Raw genomic sequence first — 16,907 nt, 5'->3', positions numbered from 1 at the left:
GCCCACACGCGGGTATTTCCAGAAACCAGGACAGCCGGGCCTGATTATTCAGCGTCAGGGAAGGAAGGAGGAGGAGGGGAGGCGGAAGAGGCAGCAGCCAAAAAAAGCTGGAGACAGAGTGGAGGTGGTGGGGGAAGGGAGGTTTCTGGACAGATGGAGGAAAGTGGAGAGAGTGAGGATGTGTGAGGGCTCGGATGAGGGGTGGGGGAAAGTCAGAGATTCCACAAGGGGTCAGGCAGATCAGACTGAGGCGGGACAGACGGACGGAAAGGAAAGGATAAGGAAACCTCCAGGAGAGTCCTGCCAGTAGAAAGGCCTGGAGGTTAGAACTAGCTTGGCATGTGACGTATCTTAGGCAGAGGGGTCCTCTGACGGCATCAGGAAGGGAGGCTAAATTGGGATCACCCCCACCTCCCCCCTTCTGCTTGTGAAAAAAGAAATCTAGGACTTCCCTGGTGGTCCAGTGGTTAAGACTCCATGCATCCACTGCAGGTGGCACCGTTCTATCCCTGGTCCAGGAACTAAGATCCCGCATGCCTCCAGGTGTGGCCAAAAAAATAAATAAATAAATAAAGAGAAAAAGGAAATTGAAATTCATTTGTAAAAGACATGGGTGACAGCAAAGGCTCTCCTGAGACCAGCTAACAGTACCCCACTCCCAGATCCCAGAGCTCCTCTCTGTTTCTTGCCCTACTTTTAGTCATTGCCCAACCTTTGGGGTCTCAATCATTCAGTGAAGGTTTATCGGGCATTTATTTTGTGCCAGGCACTGTTCTGGGTTTCCCTCAGCACAAACTGAGCTGGCTTAGACATGTGGCGGCGGTTGTCCAAAGTGGTAGTCATCCCCACTCCAAAGGAATTGGAGGTGGTGTTAGAAGTGACACCGGATGCGGCCACCCCTGGGGAGGGTCTGACCTAGGGTCTCCTCCCAGCTTTCAGAGCAGGGGTTTCTCATTTGTCTAATTTGTGTCAATGGAACCAGGACTGAAATTTGAGGGAAGCCAAAATTGGAGGCTAGGACTCAGAATATAGAATTGCACTAGGTCTGGAAACAAAGGCTTGGAGTGGTTGGGCCGGTGTATTGTGGGAAAGTAAGTCATGGGCAGGGTAAAGAGAGTGAAGGGCGATTGCTGAGGGAGGAGGTGGGATAAGCCACCCGAGGGCAGATGATGCAGACCCTTGAATGCCAGGCCCCAACCCCTGGGATTTTTCCTGAAAGCAGTGGGGAGCCATGGGAGGGATTTGAGCAGGGGAGTGACATAGTTAACTTTGCATTTTAAATAGATGCTCTGACGGGTGTGCTGAAAACAGATGGGAGGAGGAAGAGACTGGAGATGCTAAATTTGGCAGGAACTATGGTCGCCTTAGCCAGGGGAGGTGGCAGAGGAGATGGTGAGAAGTGAGTAGATTCCAGAGATGTGTGGAAGGTAAAACGAACCATTTATTGGGCCCTGTGCTAAGTGCATTACAGTGATTATCTTGTTTAATCAGTGCAACAATCCTGTAAGTACCATTTTAAATTATTTTACCTGTCCAAAGTCATACAGGAACAAATATCAGAGGTGAGATTCAAATTCAAGCAATCGAATGCCAAAACCCATGCTCTTCCCCCGAAAAGGCAATAACTGTGAAGTATCCATTACATATTCCACATTTGTGTGAATTTGAGTGTGAGTGTGTTTGTTTAAAAAACAAAAAAACATAGGTATACATTCAGATGGTTCAAAGTTCAAAAGTACAAAGGGGTATAAAGTGAAAGTTTCCCTTCCCTCTGGAGGCAACCCGTGTTATCAGATATCTTTTATATAGTTATAGGATGCTGTACGGATAAGTTAGCACAGTGGCTAAGAGTAACAGGTGCTGGAGCCAAACTTCCTGGGTTCAAATCCTAGTTCCACCACTTACCACCTGTTCAAATCTTAGTTCTACCACCTACCAACTGTGTGACCTTAGGAAAACTCCTTCAGCTCTCTGCACCTTAGTGTAGTCAGCTATAAAATGAGGATAGTAGTAGCACCTGACTCATAGGGCTGTTGTGAGGATTGATTGATTGATGGCTGCATTGGGTCTCCGTTGCTGCACACAGGCTTTCTCTAGTTGTGGAGAGCGGGGGCTACTCTTCATTGCAGTGTGCAGGCTTTTCATTGTGGTGGCTTCTCTTGTTGAGGAGCACAGGCTCTAGGTGCACGGGCTTCAGTAGTTGTGGCACGCAGGCTCAGTAGTTGTGGCTCATGGGCTTACCTGCTCCGTGGCATGTGGGATCTTCCCAGACCAGGGATCGAACCCGTGTCCCCTGCTTTGGCAGGTGGATTCTTAACCACTCTGCCACCAGGGAAGTCCCTGTTGTGAGGATTTAAATGAGTGATATATGGGAAGCTCACAGAACAGCCACAATTTAAAATGTTAGTTATTCTCTCTATAATTGATATAATGCTTCCCTTCTCTTTGTACACAACTCCCACGTAATTTGGCATCTTGCATTTCTTACTTAACTAAGTGTCTTGGCTATCATTACACAGCTCCATATTATTAGTAATGACAGCTACATAGTACTCCATTTTGCGGCTCTACCTGAGTTTTTTTAAACAGGCCACCAGTAATGAGCATCTGGGGAGTGTCCACACTTTATAAACAGTGCTGCAGTGTATTATCTTATACATACCTCTTTTAGCACATGTTTGAATCTCTCTGTAAGACAAATTCCTAGAAGTGTAAATGCTGAGCCACATACATGGACTTATTAGTTTGCTACATTTTGCCAAATTACCCTCTACAGAAGTTATACCAATTTAACTTCCACTGGCAATTTATGAGAATGATTGTTTCTGGCCAACTGCTAATACTGAGCATTATCAAACTTTTTTATATTCACCACCCTCAAAGATGAAAAACAGTGTCTTAGTAGCTTTTATAGGCATTTCGTTTAGTACGAGTGAGGTTGAGCATCTTAAATTCCAGCTGTATTTATCCATTGGATTTTGCAACATGGCAATTGCCATTGACCTTGGTGGGCCTAGTTTTAGTAGCATGAAGGAGGCGTAGTCCAATTAAGAGAGGACTAAGGAATAAACAGGATGTAAAAAGTTGAGAGTTGGAGTAGGCAACACTTTGACTAAGGAAGAGCGAAATAGGGGAAATGGTTGGAGGGGGAGGGTTTGGTTTTGTTTATTTTTAAGTGCTTAAAATGCAGATGAGAAGAAACCCTCAAGACCCTGAACCATGTTTAAATTGCAGGGACTTTGGGCACTGCCAATAACTAGCTGGGCGACCTTGTATAAGTCGCTTAACCTCTCTGGGGACTAATTTTCCTCACCGGTAAAAATGGGGCCAATAGTCCCTACCACGTAGGGAGGTTCTAAGGCTTAAATAAGTGAACACATTCAACAGTTCAGCAAATGGCCTGGCAAATTGTCCTACTGTAGCACCCAACGGCCCACCTCTCCAGATCTCTAGCTGTGTTTTCAGAGATAATGATCTTCTGAGAGCATTTTCAGGGTTCCAGCCTCCGGACTGCAATGGCCGCCTGCGAGGTTTTGACACAGCTGCTGTGCGCAGGCGCGCGCGGCGAGAGAGGCGGGGGCGCGAGGGGCGGAGCTGCGGCCCCCTGGGCTGTTCCGACGATTGCGCACCGCCCCCGCCGCGCCCCGCGCCCGCCCTTGCTAGCAGGCGCCTCCCGCCCCCCGCATTGCTGATGCTGCTGCTGGCCGACATGGACGTGGTGAATCAGGTACGCGTTCCAGCACCGCGGACAGAGCCTGCTGCTGGCCGGCCTCCTCGCCGGGGTCGCAGCGAATCCGCCGACTCTAAGAGGTGGTGGCCAGAATCCTAGCAACGGACACCCGGTCCCCGGCGCTGGGGCTGGGGTCTGCGGCAGGCGAGGGGAGGAAAGGGGAGGTGGAGAAAAGAAGGAGTGCACCCTTTGCCGCAGCGAGGGCCGTCCAAACTGCCGCAGCGGGGGCCGCCAGAAGCCAATTCCTTACGAGCGACCGGGAAGGAAGAGGGGTCTTGGAGCCAGGGTACAGGCAAGGAGGGAGGAGAGGGGAGAGTGGAAGGAAGATGGGGGGGTGCTGCAGATGAGCTAGGAAATAGAGCGACAGAAGGCGTGGGGGCGGGGGTGAAGGGGAGGGCTGACACCTGCCCCTTCCAAACAGGGATGGTACCCTGGTAGACGACCACCTCTTCCCCCAGAGCAGACCAAGGGGGACGATCAGTTGCTCTTCTCCCAAACCCCTAGTCCCCCTTCCCCCAGCACATATGCAGTGAAGCCACGTCCTAGCCCTCCTCCACCTTAATCAAATCAGTCCAGACCCTCTCTGCCATCGAACTCTCCTTCACCACCTCAGAACCTCGCCCATCTCTAACCAGGACTAACCACTCCCCATGCTCATCACCTCAGACACCCCACCACCGTCATCTGACTCACCTTTACCGCTGCAGACCCCTCCCCCACCCTAGCAAACCCGACTCCCTCCCTGTTATGGCTCACCTTCACCATCCAAGACCCCTTCCCCCACCCTAGTGAACCCCAACTCCTTCCTCACTCTCTCCACCCGATCCCCTTCACCATCTGACTCACCTTTACCGTTTCAGACCTTCTCCCCTTCCCTAACTAGTCCTGACCCCATCCCCATCTTGCTCACCCCTGACCCCCTCTGCCATCTATCTCACCATCTCCCCAGACGTCCCCATCAGCCCTGAACCCCGGGGGCCTTTTCTCAGAGACCCTGAGCTCACACCTTCCCCAAAGTGTCACTTTCTCCTTTTCACCGCCTCTCCAAACGTCACTCCCTCCTGGAGATCACATGCCTTATCCCCAGGGGTCATTGCCTGGTGGCCTTGTCCCCCACCTCCCTCTCCATCCCCAACAACCCCACCCCTCCCCACCGTTTCTCTCCTCAGCTGGTGGCCGGGGGTCAGTTCCGGGTGGTCAAGGAGCCCCTGGGCTTTGTGAAGGTGCTGCAATGGGTGAGTGTGGTCTGGGCTGTGGGGAGAAAGAGGGAGGTAGTGGGGTCTGGAAGAGCAGGGATGGAGTAGGGATAAGGAGGGAGGGATGGATGGGTGGGGGGTGGCAGAAGGGGGTGGGGGAATTGGGCTCCTGGGTGAAGTCCCAGGGGGTTGGGGCCAGAGAACAGATGGGCTGTGATGTGACGCCACATAAGGCCAAGGGTACCCCCATTCTGAAGTGGAAGACTGCGATGTCCTACTTCCTCTCCTGAGGTGAGAGAAGGGCAGGGGAGGTGGAGACTGAAGCTGGTTGCTGCAGGGAGAGACGAAAAGCCAGAGAAACCCAGAGACAGTGAAGGAGACAGAGAGAATGGGAGATCGGGAATGATGGAGACAGAGATGGAAATACCAGGAAAAAAGTGATGGAGATGGGAGAGAAACAAACAGAAAGAGACAAAGAAAAGGGAGACAGAGAAAGATGCACAGAGAACAGAGATGCAAAGAGAAACAGACACACAGGAAGAGAGGAAGAGAAATGCGGTGGGGGAGAGAAAGAGACAGAGGGAGAAGAGACCCTCCGGGGAAAAGAGAAAAAGAGAAACCGATAAACAGAAAGAGAGGCAGGAGGGAGACAGAGAGAGCACCGTAGAGATAATGTCAGAGACAGAGCAGGGAGAGCACCGTAGAGATAATGTCAGAGACAGAGCAGGGAGATAGAGACAGACAGACCAAGAAACAGAAAGACACACACACACACACACACACAAACAGAGAGAGAGAGAGAGAGAGAGAGAAGAGGCAGAAAGAGACACACATAGATACTAGAGAGGCAGAGAGAGAAACAGAGATACAGAGAGACAGAGACATCTGAGAAAGACAAAGACACATTGAGAAGCAGAGACAGAGAGATACCGAGGGAAACAGAGACACAGAGAACAACAGAGACAGGCAGAATACAGAGAGAGACAAAGACAGAGACAGAGAAATAGACTGAGACAGAATAAGGGGAATCAGAGCATTATTGAGAGGTAGAGACCAAGAGAGACACTGGGAGAAAGACTGGAAGAGATAGCCACACCCCTCTAATCAGCTTGTCCTTGGGCCTCGCTGAGCCCTGATTAGGGGGTGGGGGTGGGGACCAGTCCATCTGCTGCTGCCTATGCTGGGCCCCATCTGTCCAGAGGAGGGCAGCCCCATCCCACGTGCACACAGCCTCACCGTGGCCATCCCCATCCCTGCTGCCCAAGGTCTTTGCCATCTTCGCCTTTGCCACATGCGGCAGTTACAGTGGGGAGCTCCAGCTGAGTGTGGACTGTGCCAACAAGACCAAGAGTGACCTCAACATCGAGGTCGAATTCGAGTACCCCTTCAGGTGTGCCCCCACACTAGCCCACCCCTGGGATCCTGACAGACCTGGGATGGGGGTGGGGGGTGGGACCGGCCAACACCTCCTCCCCATCGGCTCCTGCCCAGCCCCCACCTCGGGAGACCACACCCACTCAGGTCACTGCGCATGCACTGAGCACCTACCTTGTGCCTGGCACTCCTCTGGACATCTAGGACACGTGGTGAGCAAGACAGGCATAGGCTGTTGCCCTCTGGCTGTGTTCTAGTGAAGACGAGGGGCAGGAGACTGGCAATAAACAAGATTCAAAATTTTATATATATATATATATGTGCACACATATATATATATCCTTAAGGCAGTAGGTGCTCAATTAATGTTAGCCAATATTATTATTTAACTCCCATTCGTTCATCCCATACACAGTTTTTGAGAACCTACTGTATGTCATGTACTGTTGAAAGTGCTGGGGATATAACAGTGAACAAAACAGACCAAGCTCCGTACCCTCATGGAGCCAACGTTATAACAAATAAACAAATGAATAAAGAGGATAATTGCAGATTGGGAGAAATCCAAGGAGGGCATCTTCATGCAGGGTTTTAGGATAGAGAATAATGAGGGGGTGCTGCTTAGCCGTGGGGAAGGATTAAGCCCAATTAAACAGTTCTGAGAGTTATTGAGCTCATACCGTGTGCCGGGTGCTAGGTACACAAGAGTGAGCACAAGCAGGAAAGGTTGCTGCCCTCATGGAGAGGCTTACCTCCTAGGAATGGGAAGACAGAGACCCACAGACACAATTTCAATAGAGGCTCCTGAGGCTCCTCCACTACTAGGACAAATCACATAACTGCTCTGGGTCTCCATTTCTTCATCTGTAAAAGGGGATAATAATACCCACCTTACAGGGTTATGATAAATATTAAATGAATTAATACTTGTAAAATGCTTAGCACAGTGCCAGGCACACAATAAGCGCTCCATAAGTGTTTGTTAAAATAAGGAAAATAAATAAGTTTAAAGAACTCAGGAAAGAGATCAGGGATTGAGTTGGGAATTAGGGATTTTTGAGCTCTAAGGGTAAATGTAGGCTCAGGGGATCACCCAGGGTGAGAGGCAAGACTGAAGAGAAGATAGCCCAGCGCAGGGCCTGAGCAATAATCAAAAGAAAAGGGGGCACCAGGGAGGCGTGGTCTGAGAGTTTGGGGAAGGAGTGGGAGTTGGAGCATGGGATACTGCTGAGAGCAGGCCCTTTGGGGATCTAGAAGACCAGAAAAATCTGTGGACCCCCCGACTCCTCCCATGTCTAGGACGTCGGGTCCTGAGGATCTGCCCTTCACCCCCAAGCCTCCCAGGGGAAAAAAATATTTGCCCTGTGTCCCCCTGACCAACCCTGCCACTGCCCCAATAATCCCCCCCAAAGACCCCTCATTCCCCCTAGAAACCCAGAAACTTAAACCCAGATCCAACTCCTAGCTTCATCATTTAGCAGCCATGCAGCCCTGTGCAACTTAGCCTTGCAGAGCTTCGGTTTGTTCATCTGTAAAACAGGTATAATAATGCCTGCTTTAGAGAATTGTGGGGGAGGGTCATTAAGTGAAGCAATTATGTAAAATGCTTAGAGGTGATCAATAAGTGTAAGCCCTTCCCTTAGGGCCTTTGCTATACAAGGGCACTGGCACCATTTGGATCCTGCCCCCCAACCTGAGGCCAGAGCTCTGGGGCTTCACCCTGCTCTTTCTCTCCACACACGTTCCTCCTTATGACCCCTCTTCCATCACACCATAGGAAAGGCCTTAGCCTCACATGCCTTTCCCAGTCTCCAACTACCCCCCCCCCCCCGCCCACACCTCACATACACGAATCCTGTTCGAGCATCCCTTCTACCCTCCTGTCTTTCTGTCTGTCTCCTCCTATTTTGTAGTCCCTGGGCTCTCCTCTGCTATGTACACATTTGCTTTTCTCTTGGGGACCTGAAGTGAGGTGGGGAGAAGAGTCAACATGACGTAGGGGGAAAAACACAAGGTTCAGATTCCAACTCTGTCATTCCTATACCAGCTGTGTGACTTTAGGCAAGTTAATGCGTTTCTCGGAGCCTCTGTTTCTGCCTCCATATACTTCACTTAATAAACATTTATTGAGCGCCTACTATGTGGCAGCACTGTTCCAGGCCTTAAGGGTACAACACTGAACAAAACAAAGGAAAAAGCCCTGCCCTCTTGTAGTTACAACAAAAATCAAGGAAAAAAGTAAAATACATGGTATTTCAGATGGGGTATCACAGCTACAGAGAAAATGGAGCAAAGAAGGGGGCTAAGGAGTGCTGGGAGGGAATGGTTAGATTTAATTAAATAGATAGGGAAGACCTCACTGAGAAGGTGACCAGTGGAGCAAAGCTTGAAGAAGAGCATTCCAGTGCAAAAATCCTAGGGTGGGAGGGTGCCTGGTATGTTCTATGAATAACCAAGGGGCCAAAGTACCTAGGTTGGAGTGAGGGCTGAGTAATACCTATTTCACCAGCATGCTCTCAGCAATCAATGAAATGTGACTGGTACACAGTAGGTGCTCGTGAATGGTTATTTCCTCCTCTTCCTGGGACCTTGTCAGAATCTGGGGGAGACCCATGACTGGGCAGGGGGGAGGGGAGGGAGTTCTTAGGGCCTGGGCCACACCTGCCCACCTCTCTCCACAGGCTGTACCAAGTGTACTTTGAGGCACCCACCTGCCAAGGGGACCCTAAAAATATCTTCCTCGTGGGGGACTACTCCTCATCGGCTGAGTTCTTTGTCACCGTGGCCGTATTTGCCTTTCTCTACTCCATGGGGGCTCTGGCTACCTACATCTTCCTGCAGAACAAGTACCGAGAGAACAACAAAGGGCCCATGCTGGTGAGCTCCCACAGCCATCCGTATGCATACAGGGGCCAGGGGACATGGAGCCTTGGGGACACAGCCATGTTCAGAGGCCACGTCAAATCCCAGACAGGCCCACACGCAAGCGGCCCTGATAACAGCCACACACATTACTGCTGCTGCTGCTATGAGCATCGGAGACACCGAATCAGAGTGACAGGGACACACCCACAGCCCACACAGAATCCCAGACACCTGGAAACTTGCCACCTCTCACAAAACCCTACAGTCTAGATGAAAGAAAGAAGCACACAGAGGTTCATTGTGACAGTCATGCTTGTCATCACACCACACAGACACACTGATTCCTACACAGCTGTACTCGTACAACCTCATCCCAGACACAAAATGACACAAATTCCCACATTCAGATAAAAGTGGAAAGACACACTACTTTCCACAGATTTGGCAACCATCTCACAGAATCCCCCCCACACACACCCACACCACATACCACAATCACACTCCCACACCCTCTGTCACATACACACACGTGCACAGACAAGCCCAAGCTAGGAGGGCCACCTTCAAGTGAGTGTCGGGGGCTTCAAGAGCTGGAAAGGCAGGGGAGAGACAAGCCTCTTCTGGGAGACCCCCCTCCCAAGAAAGCCTGTGATCTGAGGAGGCCCCACAGCCCAGCATGAAGCAGCCCACTCACAGTGCCATCTCCCTCCCCCCCGCCCGGCCTAGGACTTTCTGGCCACAGCAGTGTTCGCCTTCATGTGGCTGGTTAGCTCATCGGCCTGGGCCAAGGGGCTGTCAGATGTGAAGATGGCCACGGACCCAGAGAACATTATCAAGGGGATGCCTGTCTGCCACCAGACGGGGAATACATGCAAGGAGCTGAGGGACCCTGTGACCTCTGGCCTCAACACCTCGGTGGTAAGCCCTGGGAAGCTGGCTGGGCCAGCTGGGGAGGGTGGCTGGGAAACTTAGTCTGGCATGGGGAGTGGTGGAGAGAGAGAATGAGAGGAGGATTCAGAGGAAATCCAAGAGGGCTCCCTGGAGGAGGCATGCCAACAACAGAGCCTTGTAGGATGAGATAGCCGTTGTAACCACTGTGACACCACAGACTGTCCCCAAAAGGGGAACGTGAGATCTTCTGTCCAGTTAGGTTTGGGAGACCTGGATCACAGGCTCAGCCTAGTCATGTAGAATCTCTGGCAACTCAGTAAGTACCCTCTTGGGACCTGTTTCCTTATATGCAAAATGAAAGAATAACTTGAAATGTTTCCCCGTATGGACGCCCCCTACTGGCCAGAGTCAGACTGAGCTCAAGTCCGAGCTCTGCCACTTGCAAGCTCTAGGACCTGAAACTAGTTACTCAGCCTCTCAGGCCTCAGTTGGAGCATATAAATTGAAAATAAGAGGTCCTGCTCCAAAGTTAAGTAGTGAACTAATAACATACAAAGTGCTTAGAAAAGGGCCTGGCACATGGTAAGTCGTATACCAGTGTTACAGATCCTCAGATTCTAACTCTTCTTTTGTCAGTTGCTGCCTAGGACAGATCTAAGGTCTAAGCCACTTAGCCTCTCTGCACCTCAGTTTCCTCGGCCCTAAAGTGGAAATATTACTTCCTGTCCCCAAATTGAATTACATTGTATATATTTATACAAATGTATATATTTGTTTTAATATAAAGGCATATATTTATATACTTTATACATGGGTATTTATACATATGTTTGTATTTACATATGTATGTGTATATATGCATCCATTAGCGGTATATCTACATATTTAATAAAAATTTATGCTTAACATTTTACTATATATTACAAATTTAGGTTTACTATATTTTGTACATTATATATTCAAATACATAAACACATATATGTAATACTGATATATCTCAACATCCCCGGGAATCTGAATTCTAACACGCCCCACGTCCCCCTTCCCACCAAGGTGATTTTTGTGCACATTGACATTCATGCGCTGGGACTCGGAGGGTCGGGGTCTCAGAAACCACCACCCTCCGGGCGCCCGCGAATCCAAGCCCAACGCAAGCGGCCTCGATGCTCCCCGGGGCCGCCAGGGCAATGGGCGCAGGACGACAGCCGAGCTTTGTCTCCCCGCAGGTGTTTGGCTTCCTGAACCTGGTGCTCTGGGTCGGCAACCTGTGGTTCGTGTTCAAGGAGACAGGCTGGGCCGCCCCATTCCTGCGCGCTCCTCCCGGCGCCCCCGAGAAGCAACCGGCGCCCGGGGATGCCTACGGCGAGGCAGGCTACGGGCAGGGCCCCGGCGGGTACGGGCCCCAGGACTCCTACGGGCCCCAGGGCGGCTATCAGCCTGACTACGGGCAGCCCGCCGGTGGCGGTGGCGGTGGCTACGGGCCTCAGGGCGACTACGGGCAGCAAGGATATGGCCCTCAGGGTGCACCCACCTCCTTCTCCAATCAGATGTAGTCTGGTGAGTGACAGACAGGCGGGGCGGCCAAGGAGGGTTCATGATCCTTTCATGGGCGGGTTAGTGAGCCAATAGGAGTAGGACACTGGCCGGACAGGTAAGGATGGGAATTTGAAGGAGCCAATAGGAAGGCAGAGCTACGTGCTAGGGGCGAAAAACTAGCCAATGGTGGAGAGCAAAAGAGTGGTGTTTGAAAATGGGCAGAATGAAGAGCCAATGGGAGAGAGGCAGAAGTGCTGCTCTGAGGGAAGGGAGGGGAGAGAGAAGTGGGCAGAGCAACCAATGAAAGGAGGGAATAACAGGAGGACTTGCGTAGCGGGAAATCTGCCGGGCGCAGGAGCCATGGAGGGAAGAAGAGGTGGGTCTTACCCAATACTTTATGATAAGGCCAATAGATGATGAGGGTAAACGGGCTTGGATCATGAAGGTCAGACAAGATCACTAATCCGGAGGAGGTGACAGATCCGCCACCTCTCCGAAACCCTGGAGGCGAGGGAGGTGGTGTGGAATTTCAAAGAGGGAAAGGGCCGGGGCGGAGCGGGGCGGGGTGGGGTGGGGTGGGGTGGGGGGGCGCATTGGAAAGTCTTGCCGGCCTTCTTGTTGGGCCTCAAAAGAGAAGCGAGATTTCCCTCAAATGTGAGGGGGGAAGATGGGGAGTAGAGGCAGGCTGATGGCGTTAGAGGGGAAAGGCAAGGAGGTGGCAACACATGGGTGGAGGTAGCTTCTGGCACTTGGCCAGGATGGAAAGGGCAGGGAGGAGTTTATCAGGCATCCCATATCTAATTCATTAAAAATTCCTGTTGGCTCTACCTTCAAAATATATCCATAATCTTCCCACTGTCCCCCTGGACCTCTTCACTGGTTTCCACCCCCATTCCCATTATATTCTGCTCATGGCGTGGGGAACGATCCTGTTAAATCCTAAATCACGCCACGACCCTCCTGTGCTCAGAGCTCAGAGCTCTACCGGGGCTCCCATCTCACTCAGATTAAAAGCCAAAGCCAAAGCTATGGCCCACGAGGGCCAACACAATCTAGCCCCACCCCTCACTTCTCTGACCTCTCACCTCCAACCACTCCCCCGCACTCTGTTCCAGCCACACTGGCCACCTCGATGTACCAGGCACAGTCCAACTTCACAGTCTTGGTACTTGCTTTCCCCCTGGAGTTTCACACCCACACACACTGATAACCTTACCTGGCCAACTCCTTACAAGTCCCTTTTCTTACCTCTCCCTGTGCTTTTCTTTATCACAGTCTGTAATTATTAGTTTATATGTTTATTGACTGTCTCTTCTACTAGACTAGTGGATGTGACCATGACTAATTCATGCTATAGACACATCACCTAGAGCACTACTAATGGTAAGAAACATTTATTGAGGAAATAAAAGAAACAACATAGCATGAGACATTTTACTATCATTTTACTCTTCTTCTCTGCTTAAAATCTCCACTTGATTTACACCTTATCCAGAGTCAAAGCTGAAGTCCTCACAACCTTGTCTACAAACTCCTATGTGACCCCATTACCTACCTCTCAGACATCACCTCCTACCACTCTCACTTGCTCACTCCACTGAAGCCCCACTGATCTCCTTGCTGTTCCTCAAACACACTAGTTGTGGTCCCACCCCAGGGCCTTTGCACTGGCTGTGCTCCCTACCCAGAATGCTCTTCTTTCCAGTTATCTGCATTGGCTCATTCCCTCACCTCCTTAAGTCTTTATTCCAATGTCACTTCTTCAATGAGGTCTTCTCTGACTACCTAAGTACTACAGCAACCTTTCTTCCCCTACTGTCACTCGTAATCCCCCTCGCCCCAGTCTACTTTTTGTTTTTCCATTTCACTTATTATCACCTTATGTCATACTAGATAACTTATTTATACATCATGGTAATTGTTTAAGTCTTTCTCCCCTGCTACAGTGTAAGCTCCACAAAGATAAGGATCTTTGCTCTGCTCAATATAGTTTACCACCAATGAGGAGAACAGTACCTGTTAACAGACTTTTTTGGGTTGGGGGAAGGGGAAACCATAATTTCTTTGGTACCTAATCTAGTGAAGGCAAGGTATATCTTCCCAGCAGGGGCAGCTGGGATGAAGCTGACCCCAAGACTATAAGTGAAGGAAGAAGGAAGGAAGAAAGGTCATGGCAGATAGAGGGTGAAGCCAGGGCAGAGGCATAGCAGCCCAGCCCTTCCCTAAAGGCACCACCTGTGTCTGGACCCCCTCTCCTTTTGTATCTTTTGTCTCCACAGGTCAGTGCAGCCCGGGAGGACCCCGTTGGTAGGCAAGAGCTCAGGAGAAGGACTGCCCCCCGTTCCCATCCCTACACCCCAGGTCTCCACCCCTCAAACCAGGAGACACTTAACTGTCTTTGCTGTTTATATATATATATATTATATATAAATATCTATTTATCTGTCTGAGCCCTGCCCCCACTCCACTCCCCTTATGCATTAGGGACCCGATCTTGCATGGGCCCCTCTCTTACCCCCACCCCTTCCCCTTCATCCTTTGGCCCCTCTCTGTTCCCTGGCCCTGTGCCCTGAGGTTGGGGGGCTCTGTAAGGGGGACAGGGAGGAGACAGAAGGCTGTGTGGGGAGGGTGGGTGTGAGTTCAGACTCTCCCCTCTCTCCCTCCCCTCCTCCCAACTCGGGCCGTGATTCCTCTAGCAATGCCTGAACAGGGGCCATTAGGGAAAATTCAACTCTGAAGAGAGGAGAAAGGCAGAGACTGGGGGAGCTTGGGACACAAGGTGGTCTTGGAGAGGACCTCTGGAGTGGACGGGGCTAGTAGGCAGAGGGGTTGGGTTCCAGACATACTGGATCTGGAGTCTGAAGAAGAAGGGTGCCCTATAGCATTCTAAAATGGGGCTTAGAAGGAAGCTGATGGTGTGGTCCTAGAAGGGGTGGAGCTTTGAGTGAGGCAGCGGGTGGGCCCACAGTGGGCAGGGGTTGGAGTAGGACAGGGTTCTACGGAAGGAGTGTGACTTGGGACCTGGACACTGGGTTTGGAAAAACGCTAAAGGCGTGGTTCTAGAAGGGGTGCGGCTTGAAGCAGGCAGTGGGTGAGGCCCCAGAGTGGGCGGGCCTTGGATTGGGACCAAAATCTATGGAAGGGGTGTGGCTTTGAACACTCCGAGAGACTGAGTTTGATTCTAAAGGGGGCCGACCTTGGGCAAGGCAAGAAGTGGAGTTCAGGAATGGGCCAAACTTGGAGTGAGGTCGTGGTCCGTGTTCCAGACAGTTCGGGGCTTAGAGTGGGGCGTGCATGGTGGCTTCTGAAGGAGCAACCCCGCCCCCGCAAAGGAACAGTGAAGAAAATATGTTTTAAAGTGGGTGGGCTTGGCAGTGGGGAGGGCGAGGTGAGAGGCTTGGTTAGGAGCTGAGGGATGGGTTTTGTTAGGGGTAGCGGGGAATATCCTTGGCCAAGGCTGGGGACTGAGGTGGCCTTGGAAGAGCTGAGAGAGAAGAATTGGAGGGTAAGGGGTGGGATCCAGAGAGAGGCAACCCCACACCCTTGCCTACCCCGAGATGGGACAGCTAGGCAATCAGAGGACAGAGCCAAAGGGTCTGTGGGGCCGACCTACCCTTCTCCCCGCTCCCCCCCGGCCTCCTCCCTCCCTCCACACCCCCATCCGTCCCGGAGTGGATGGAGGCCCGGTCTGGAGCCCCTATCCTGCACCCTCTGCTGTGTCTGTGACGTCGGTAGTGCCTGTGCTTGTGTGTTGCCATTTTGTCTGGCTGTGGACCCTCCCCCTCCCCTCCAGACCCCCACCCTTTCCCGTGCCCTTCGGTATTGTTTGAAGACTTCATCCCCGAGGAAGAAAAAATATGATGAATTCTTCTCCCCTAAATAAACTCCTCAACCACCTAGTCCACACGGCTCTTACTTCTCAGTGTGTCTTTTTGGAAGGGGGAGAGAAAGATGGGGAAGAGGAGGCGAGAGGAAGCTCCGCCTCCGACCTGCTGGACACCGTTCGAGTCACCCCACCATTTTCGGCCCCTCCAACAGTGTTTTGCCGAGCCCTATCCTCTGTGAAGCCTCGCCTGCCGATCATTCTAAGTCACTCTCTGAGTAGCCCTGCCAACTGCCCCACTACTGGCCACCGAATGCCCAGTCTTTCTAGGGTTCGGTTCTAATTCTGGTCCCTTAGCCATGCCCCTTCCCAGCCCCTGTGGAGCCCTGTCCTTGAATCCCCAAACGGTTCAAAGGGAGAATTCCCTCTAGCCATCCGCCTCGCATTCTTTAGGCCCCGATGTCTCTCTATTTCCTTGTCTCTGCTCCAGCTGGAGAACCGGGAAACCGACTAGGCTGCAAGGCCGGGAGGCGGGGCGCCAAGGTGACTCGTTAGTTCTTTCATTCACTCCCTATAACCTGTCTCAGGCTCCTCCCTGGGGCAGGGAGGGGCGGGAAGTGACCAGGATGTGCGTAATGGGGCGCGGTGGGGATGGGAGGTGAGGTCCCCAGCGCCCACAATGAAGGGCCTGGCTGACCGCCGCCAGAGCGGTGCCTAATTAGAGACCCTGGCCGGGCACCGGAGTTCTGGCTGTGTGCCGGGGACCCCCTCCTCCCAGCCCCGAGGCATAGTGAAGCCTGAGAGCGCGGAGAGACTCCTAGCTCAGGGAATGAGCTCAGGGAAAGAATCACTGGAGAGAGAAAAGTGGGAGCAGGGGAGGGAAGGCTTGAAAATCTATTTCTCAGGACTTAGGGGACATCGCAGCTGGGCCTGTAAAGATGGGGAGCGAACAAGGAAGAGGGCCTCGGAACCTGGCCAGTAACTTTAACCACCCCCCCCCCGGCTCTGAAAACGGGTGAGAGCGGGGACGTGGGGCGGGGGCATAAGATCGAGCTCTGTGATGGGGTGAGGGAGCACCAGCTGGGGCTGCGATGGGGCTGGGGACCGTTCTTGCAGCATTCATCCGGGGGAAAGAGACCCTCAGAACATCACCAGTGGGGAGGGGGCCAAGAGGTGGCTTTAACCCATCCCCCAAATAAACATCCAAGATAAATCACACGAAGCGTCGATACAAGTACTGTAGCGCACACTCCTTGCAGTCAGGTCGCCACTTCCAAGTTCCCACTCCTCCACTACAGAGCCCTCAAGCCCTAGAATGTCCTGTGAGAGACCATGTGGAACCCTGGGGGCTCTGGGGGCCGTGTTTTCTGAGGCCCAGCTCCCGCCCAGGCAGGAGTGCAAGGAAGCTTTCGCGCACGGCGTTCCTGGGCTGCGCGCCCCTCACCTCTAGGCAGGGGGCGCCTTGGCCCGGGAGAGACAACAGGCCCAGGGG

General features: G+C 52.0%; 1 protein-coding gene across 1 annotated transcript; it reads left to right on the top strand.

Moving 5' to 3' along the window:
* Positions 1-811: 811 nt before the first annotated feature.
* Positions 812-15,483, top strand: SYP (synaptophysin; the record flags this gene model as incomplete). Its single annotated transcript, XM_082609220.1, has 8 exons — positions 812-908; positions 3,495-3,727; positions 4,900-4,965; positions 6,192-6,316; positions 8,982-9,177; positions 9,892-10,083; positions 11,283-11,613; positions 13,872-15,483. The coding sequence occupies 7 exons, from the start codon at positions 812-814 to the stop codon at positions 11,607-11,609; spliced, it is 1,236 nt and encodes a 411-aa protein (XP_082465346.1). The 3' UTR covers positions 11,610-11,613; positions 13,872-15,483.
* Positions 15,484-16,907: the final 1,424 nt, after the last annotated feature.

The sequence above is a fragment of the Mesoplodon mirus genome (genome assembly GCF_964341445.2).
Source record: "Mesoplodon mirus genome assembly, chromosome: X".
In the NCBI taxonomy this organism is placed as follows: domain Eukaryota; kingdom Metazoa; phylum Chordata; class Mammalia; order Artiodactyla; family Ziphiidae; genus Mesoplodon; species Mesoplodon mirus.
The sequence above is the reverse complement of the archived record's forward strand: the minus strand, read 5'-3'. Positions and strand labels throughout refer to the sequence as shown.